Source organism: Cololabis saira, chromosome 18 (genome assembly GCF_033807715.1).
Source record: "Cololabis saira isolate AMF1-May2022 chromosome 18, fColSai1.1, whole genome shotgun sequence".
NCBI classification, from domain to species: domain Eukaryota; kingdom Metazoa; phylum Chordata; class Actinopteri; order Beloniformes; family Belonidae; genus Cololabis; species Cololabis saira.
The window spans coordinates 25,252,653-25,261,424 of NC_084604.1; the positions used below are offsets into that span (position 1 = coordinate 25,252,653).

General features: G+C 41.0%; 1 protein-coding gene across 1 annotated transcript; it reads right to left on the reverse strand.

Annotated features, from left to right (window-relative positions):
* Positions 1 to 339: 339 nt before the first annotated feature.
* Positions 340 to 8,340, reverse strand: si:ch211-203k16.3 (techylectin-5B). Its single transcript, XM_061746736.1, has 9 exons — positions 8,198 to 8,340; positions 7,656 to 7,908; positions 5,243 to 5,458; positions 3,656 to 3,775; positions 3,448 to 3,562; positions 3,232 to 3,369; positions 1,544 to 1,760; positions 1,235 to 1,430; positions 340 to 1,159 (listed from the first exon to the last, which is right to left on the reverse strand). Exons 2-9 carry the CDS (start codon positions 7,809 to 7,811, stop codon positions 1,013 to 1,015), a joined length of 1,305 nt encoding a protein of 434 aa, XP_061602720.1. The 5' UTR covers positions 7,812 to 7,908; positions 8,198 to 8,340; the 3' UTR covers positions 340 to 1,012.
* Between the last annotated feature and the right edge of the window lie 432 nt (positions 8,341 to 8,772).

Sequence of the window (8,772 nt, forward strand, 5' to 3'; positions counted from 1 at the left end):
ACAAGAACATGTGTCATAGACTTATTGGTGATTTCTAAATTGCCCAAATGAATGAATGTGCATGTGTGGGGTTGTTTGCTTATATGTGGCCCTGTCATAGACTGACAGGTGACTTTGAAATCTGCCAAGAAATGTCTCCAGGTGTTATTCCTGAGTTGTGAAAAAATGTTTTGATCGCTTTTTTTTCTTCTCAAATCTGCACCAAGGCGTCTTGGACTATTCTATTGTCATGTGTTACTCTGTCAAAGTAATCTTAAACAGTTATGTTGACAAAGAATTAACTATAACTTACCAGCTTTAATCGTCATGAGCATCACTGCCATAATCGTCTTTGATTAATGAAAAAAATCAGCTTGTGTACCAAATCCCCACGTTTTTGTTTTCATGTTAAAGATACAAGTAGAGTCTGGAAATAGAAAAGATGGATTTGTAGAAATCATGAAGAGCCCTATTTTTCCATGAGTGAATGACACCTTCCAGGTGGACCTAAATGAAATCCTACATGGGTTCAAACATAAGTGCATTCTCATAAATCCCAGCTTAAAAACTTTTTATTTCAATAGCTTAAGTTACTGTATATTCATTGCTGGATCAGCTTCAGAGAGACTGCAACTGAGAGGAGTAACCATAGACGGAAAGAAACGCACGTGTCATAAATAAAGAGTATGAGATGGGGATTCATCATTTTTGCTTGAAACTTGCCCAAACTGTGGGTTGCTTCATCCAAATCATGCAATTTCCTTTTCTTGGCTGGTTTGCAAAAAGTCACAAATAGTATCAAACTAAAGTACAAAAAAAAATAGTATAAAATATGTCGTATTTCGAGTGTCCATTTGCATTTGTTTATAGTTTGAAAACAGCAAAAGAGGTTCCACATGCATAGTCTTGTCTTTTTGTCATTGACTGGAAATCCTCAGCACCGTGATTCTCCAGTTGCTACACAGGAAGTCTTGTCATGTGCAGCGAGAGATGCAAGTTCTTGCATCCAGACTGTCGTCCTGGTGACCGCAGTTCAGGGTGACAGATGTGTTTGGAAGCTCCGAGGTCGGATCATCATGCTGACTTTGCGTAGGGAGTAATAATCCGAGTCTTTCCAGGAGTACCAAACGATCCCATCGGGACCAAGCGGGCCCCTCCCTTTTGGCGTGTAATGGCCTCCCTGGAGGATAAAGACGATGTAAACAGTTGTGCTTTTTAAAGCTGCAGTATGAAGAGTGACCTATGTTGTCCTTACCCTGTAGTAGACGCCATTGAGGTTGGCATAGAAGCACTGGTTGTACCACCAGCCGCCGTGCGAGATCTCAGCACAGATGTTGCCACTGTCTGGTGTGCTGAAGCTCTGCTTGTCATGATACCAGCTGAAAGAGTCCTGCACTGTACCGCTGAAGCCTGACACGTGAAGGCGGTACTGATGCTCCTCATCCTCCACGCTGAACATGTAGATTAACAGAGAACAAATAATTAGCTAAAAGACACTGGACGATTGGCAGCAATCAGCTCTAAAAGTTGGTGTTTGTCACCTGCATGCGTTAATGGCACCGACCTGAAGCTCTGGTAGAGGGCGTATTTGTGCTGGATGCTCCAGTCCTCCAGGTCGATGCGGAGGACGTAGTCTCCCTGAGTGCTCAGGTCGTGTATGTGGTTGTTGCCCAGCCAAAATTCTGAATGTAAGTCACCGAATCCATCTCTGTAGTCCCTCCAGCTGCGGTCAAAACTCACTGAGCCGTCAACTCGCCGCTGGATCACGGTCCAGCCACCACCTGAGGTGAAGAGAAAGCTTCGTATGAAGTACTGCTCGGAACTTCACTCAGTCTTAGACGTCATGAAGAGACAGAAACCATGGTACTCTGTCAACGTTTATCAAGTCCTCAGCTGGTTTCATTATCCTTAAATGTCAGCAGTTTTCATCTAGTCAGTATTTTCCGCACTATAAGGCGCACTGTATTATAAGGCGCACCTTCAATGAATTACGCACTTTAAAACTTTTTCCACATATAAGGCCCACCGCATTATAAGGCGCACTAAATATATGGTAAAATACCGTACTATAGTGGCTGGGGTTGAGTTACGTATCTACCTGATGGAGCTGTGCTACAGGAAATGCTACAAAATCCTACAGCAAATGCAAAAAAAAAAACAAGAAGAAAAGTACCGTATGTCAAACTTTATTAACAAAATAAAAACCAGCTTTGCTCCGTCTCGTCAAAGTCGCCATTATGCGAGTCAGCGTCGCTGCTGTTGTCTTGAACGTCTGTGACGATTCCTGACGTTTTTAGCGCCGTTACTTCGGCGACACCAACTACATTACCCATAATCCCCCTGACTACAGTAACAAAAATTACCGTAATGATCATATACAAGGCGCACTGCATTATAAGGCGCACTGCCAGTTTTTGAGAAAATTAAAGGCTTTTAGGTGCGCCTTATACTGCGGAAAATACGGCAGTTTTAATCAGCAGAAAGTAAGAACAATCTCTTTGGGGCTCCGCAAGGATCAGTTCAAGAGTCATTAATCTTTAAGCTTTCAAGCTCCTACATGGTATTACCAGGAATTGTAGTATATTTGTCTATTCGTATGCTGTTGATAAACAGTAAAAGGGCTTTAAAAAGTGTCAAAGTGACATTGATACCAATTTCTGGATGTCCAGATACTTTTAATACCTGAAAGGAGATACAGCTCAAATCCCAGTGCCAACATCACAACTACCTTCGATCCCCTAAAAGACATATCTAACGCTAAACTGAATTCCAGTTTGAAAAGCTACATTCATAGCCAGCAGGTTAGCCGTTTGTAATACTCTATTTGCAGAGCTGTCCCTACAGTTTTTGGGCGAAATTCATGTAACTTAGAAAGCAGCAGTCACAGTTCTGATGCATAAACATGGAAGACTCCAGTCATGAAGTCATTTCTTTGGCTCCCAGTTCTCCTGCAAGTCCGAGAAGCACTTAATGGCTTGGCAGCTCTGAGCTGCTCACCGTCTAAAACCCGGTCAGGTCTCTCGGGTCATCAGGTGTCTTTTAGCTGATCTCAGAATTAGATCCAAGTCTGTGGAAGATGCTTTTGGTACCTGTGGCTTTACACTCTGGAAAAAAACTGCCTGCTCACTTGAGGACCATCACATCTCTGTCAAAAGTCCAAAGCAAAATTTTCCTCATTCTCACAGGTATGAAATTCATAACCGTGAATATCTTTTAAATCTCCCTTGTCTTTGCACATCCATGATGACTCACCATCTGTGTCCATGTCACAGTAAACTTCCACAGGCATGCCAGCCATGGATGGCATCACAGTATAGAGCCCTGATCTTCTCACTCCGTTGAAGTAGACAGAGGCGCAGTCTATGGGACAGTTCCCCACGTGATGGATCTCTGAAAGAAGAATACTAGTCAAGATCAGCCCAAAGTTTTTGGCTCCCTCTGCTGACGGATCAGCACACGAGCATGTACCTGGGTGCAGAGCTTCTTGAGTGTTCAGAAGAGGATTGGGTCGGACGATATTGATGGAACATGCGGGGCTTCCATTCACTTTATCCATTAACAGTGTCAGATTATGTAGTTGGTTCTATATAGAAGGAAAAGTGAAACAACATTCAATCGGAAACAGTCAGAAGCAATGTTTTGCTCTGATTTAAAAGGAAAGATGCCCTGTGAGTACCTGCAGGTCCAGGATCAGAGTCCCCTGCAAATGCAACAAGGAGGTGGCTTCCGCATAGTGCACCTCCAGTTCATGGAAACGCTGCTCCAGAGAGATGTTCAGATGGAGCCTCTCTTCACTCTGCCACAATATGATTGGGCACACAAACTTACAAATGATTGCATACATTAACCTCTTACAACTTAAGACTTTGACTTTTGATTAAAAATATGAATGAGTTAAACGTTATACACAGAATGAACTGATGCTCTCAAGACAAAAAACAAAGTCAGAAGTATCAGTATGTGGTCTATATCTTGCTTGAGCAAAGATTACACTAACTCTTGTCACAACAAAACCCTGGAGCCTTCCGCCACGCCCCGTTCTTATGTACGACACACAAACACATGTGCCTAGGCTTGCCACCCGTCCCGTAAAATACGGAATTGTCCTTTTATTTGAGAAAAAAATGTTGCGTCCCGTATTGAACTAATACGGGACACGATTTGTACCGTATTTTCATTAACTTTTACACCATATTCTAGTTGAATTATTAAAATAAGTTAACTTTTGAACCATATTCTAGTTGAATTATTGAAATAAATTAACTTTTACACCATATTCTAGTTGAATTATTGAAATAAATTGACTTTTACACCATATTCTAGTTGAATTATTGAAATAAGTTAACTTTTACACCATATTCTAGTTTAATTATTGAAATAAATTAACTTTTACACCATATTCTAGTTGAATTATTGAAATAAATTAACTTTTATACCATATTCTTCACCTGTAGGCTATATTATACATCCTGGCTGATGTGGACATACATAGCATAGGAGGATATTTCAGTTGCTAGTATGGTTGTCTGTCTGTACAGTCATGCAAGTTCAATGCTATTAAAGCACTTTAAACTTTAAATCAAAGCATTTAGTTTTTTCATATAAAATAAACACATTTTTATTCAGTTTAGAAGTTTTGGGGCTTTTTTTTTTTACTCCTGCGCTGCTGAAATCAGGGCGTCCCTTATTTCTATTTCTGAAAGGTGGCAACCCTACATGTGCCGCTTCTACCATCCATATGTGGCCACTGACTGGTCCAGCTGAGACTATAAGCTTACCGCCTGAGACGTATGAGGCGACACGTGGAAGAGTAGGAGGCTAATCCTGTTAGTGGCTAAGGTCAAGGACATGCTGGGATGGGAGCCAGCTTGATGACCAAGCACCACGATAGAGCACAGGACAGCACACAGGTGACGCTATGCATTTCCGGCTCTGGCTGCGTGAGCCACAGCCGGTACAGTTCTCACTCTCTCAAATTAACTGCAAAAGTTAACTTCAGACATTTTAATTTATTGAAATTTTTACTTCCCAGTCGTCTGACTCAAATGAGGGGGCCCTGAACAGGGAGAGAAAAAAAAAAAGTCTTCATATGAAAAGGCATGCTGAGCAGAAATGTGGGCGTTCTAAAAAAAAAAAAAAAAAAAAAAAAAAAAAAGGCAGTGCCATTGTCACAACATCCAGTGAGTCACTAGGCAGACTAAAGCAAATACTTAAAGCAGTTGAAGGGATTGCTGCTGATAGTTGACCCGGCCTGCTTAGTCACCTGCAGCTCGAGGACTTTGATGCGATGCCGGTGATTCCTCAGCTCCTCTTGCAGCTCAGAAATGGTTTCTTTCAGCGTCATGATCTGCTGCTTCCTCTCCTCGTTCTCGTGCAGCCAGTAGGAGACCTCATCTGTGCAGCGAAACATATCCGGACACCTCCGCTCGTCCATCTGAGGCAGAGTGGCCACCAGCCGACACGTCCCATCCTCCATCAGCTGTTAGATGAGGAACATTTCATCAAAGCCGCACAGCAAGAAGTGTAAAAGCAGTTTTTACTAATAATCCCCTAAAAAGCTTGTCATTTCTGTAGGTTATTCCCAGTACTCGAGTTGAGGGGGGATGAGGGGGTATGTCATCCCCCCTGAAATAAAAACGGTCCAAATCATCCCCCCCTGTAAAACTGCCATCCCCCTTTCCATCCCTTATGTCATTTCATCAATTAATGTGGTTTTACTGCTATTTTAGAGTCATCACCAGAAAAATAACACCAGAAAAATAACTTTAACAATTTTCCCCTGTTTCAAGTAAATTTTCACTTAAAATAAGTAGGAAAATCTGCCAGTGCGACAAGATTTATCTTCTCATTACAAGCAAAAAAATCTTGTTCCACTGGCAGATTTTTCTACTTATTTTAAGTGAAAATCTACTTGAAACAGGTGAAAATTGTTGTTTTTTCCAGTGATGAGTCTTGTTTTAAGTGTAATGAGATTTTTTTTTACTAAAATGAGACATTTTGACAAGAAATAAGACAAATATTCTTGTTAAGATTTTGAGTTTTTGCAGTGATCCATTTTACTTTACTTTACTTTACTTTACCTGTGAAGGACAGAGTCATATTGATAAGTTCAGAAAACAGTTTTTAATTGTTGTGTTTTGATGTATTTGATGTAAGCCCAGTGGATATTTAAAGCTTACAGAAGGCTGCATTTAACTGCTGCTATGTCATTCCTGCAGTATTTCTGCAGGTGTTTTGGTCAGCGCTATTATTTGTAATATATTATATTATTTGTAATCAGCACAAATTATCTGTCCCCATATGATAAAATCCACCATCCCCCCTGATTTTTTTTTTTTACAACTCGAGTACTGGTTATTCCACCCCAGCACATGTTAACCTATATAATATACTGTTATTTCAGGATAACAATGTTAACAGGTTAATCATTGAATCTGCTCGTCACTTTGTTCAAGAAATATCAAATAAACTGTAAATAAGTGATGGTTAGTTGTACAGCAGGTTGCATCTTGCTTTACTTCTCCCACGATATGTAGTGTAGGTTAGTTAGAAAAAAGTTTTTCTTTGACTTATTAAGTTACGAGCTTTATATGAGAATATAAAACAATACGTCTCGTCTGGGCTGACTTCACCTGTCCTGAAAGGATTTCTGTGAAGTAAAGTACAAAATGAACGCTGTGATGCAGGTCTGGTGGAGCCCGTCGTTCACCAGCGCTCAAAACTCGGCCTATGGGTTCAATATAAAGATTTAACACAAACAAACTGTGCATTAGTGTAAGTGTGAATGTGGCTTGTTCTGTAAAGAACTTTTATTAGCCAATAAGAGTAAAAATTCTATAAATGCAGTCTATGTACCCTAGTAAATGTAAAAAAAATACTAAAAAACTAACAATGAAAGGGTAAACAAACAACATGATGGTTTATGGTGGCTTGATGTGCACGGGAGTCTTCCATTTAATAGTCGTCTAAAGAGTAGGCGTGTGCAGATGGTTAAACGTAAAACACTTAGCAGGTGATTGTCTTAAAGTCATGAGAACCCAACACTGATCCTTTCCACAGCTGCCAGCACAGGGCAGTGGTTGGTCCAGATCTTCGTGTTATGGCTTTTAACACGAAAATGAATAGTCTGGACGCTGGAAACATAGTAATGCTGGGATCATGAGGTTCCACATCTCATAAGAGTGCAGCTTTTCCACAAGTTACAGATCATGGAGTTCCATTCTACGATCCCAAAGCACAACCAGTTTAGCAAAGATGTGACATTCAATTTTTATTTCATATACTATAAACCATGACAGTTCATGCGTTTTAGTTTGGTTTGTTTGCTTCATTTCATTTGTTAATGTCCTTATATCAAGATGCGCTGTTTTCTTTTTCTTATTGCATTTTTACCTTTTCTGCTTTTAACACCTTACCTGCCTATATTGGACTACAGATGGAAACTAGCCTTGTGCTACAATCTGGCACATTTACATATGTATATATGTTCATCAATGTGCATTGTCCTGAGAAATAAATAAATTAAGTAAAGTAACAGCATGAGATAATCATGATACTTAAAAATGTTGAGTTCTGAGTTAGAGATGATGAATCTCTGGAGGACGGAAGGACCTGAGACGGTAAAGGCGTACTATCCCTGCCTGTTTGTCACGTCATTGCGTACTGAAGGTGTTTACCTGGTTCGTGTACTCGCCACACTGGGAACCTCCACCGATGCGTGCTGTGAAAGTGTTCACATCGTCCGCTTTGGCCTCCGGGAGCAACAAGATGAGAAACCAGAGAGCAGAGCACATCCTCCGGCTGGGGGGGTTGGTTGAGGTCAGGAAAGCCATTGCTGCCACGAGGTGAGTCTGTCCCTGCCTTGTCAGTGAGGGCAGGCATGGGACATGGGAGTGTGTGCTTCGCCATGTGAGGCTCTGCTGGCTCTCCCTGCGAGGAACACAGTTAGGAAAACAATCAGGCGATGTTATCATGTCACCTGAGAGCACACAAAGCCAAGTTTCGTCCATGACGTGTGCAGCCACAATCTTTGCTTTTCTTCACAACATAAATTGTAAATGTATTGTTGCTGTTTGTCAGCTGCAGTTAAAGCCCAACCTCATCTCTGTTTACCTCTTTTTCTCTCAGATCTTTCTTTCTCTACAGTACACACATTTGCAAGTATAGTAAAACTAGTTTCCGTCCGCCGGGCAAATCCCTGCAGAGAGTGTTAACTCACCCCAGCTACACACCATCTTCCACCCCATTCCTGGCTCACATTGGGCCAACGGGGTTATTTCCATTTTCCTCTTCTCCCTGTCTGTATCTCCCTGTGTTGCTTTCTCTCACTCTGTCTTTCCCTCTCGGTGTAGACATCTTAGTCCAATAATCCACCTCTAAGAGGATTCACGGCACCTGAGAAATGGTAAACGACCAAGACAAATGCCGAGCGGAAGCAGCGATGAAATTAGGAGCAAGAGAAAGATGTGCAACATCATGAAAGGTTTATTTTAATCTACAGCAAATATCCATGTTTTCTGTAACAGAACCATAATATCCTTGATCGGTTTTATTTATTGTTTTCTTGGTTGTTGTTGCTTTTTTACTTGATTTCAGATACTCAGATAGTCTGTATTGAACTGTGTTTCTTGATGAGTGACTTATTACTCTTATTTAACACAAAGATGACTAAACTCATTTTGGACAAACTTGACAAATGTAAATGCCATGATTTGATGTGAGAATTAGAGGACTGAGGCAAAGTCATGGGGTCTTTGCATTGCTGGAACACCTAATATTTGCAATATGTGTAAC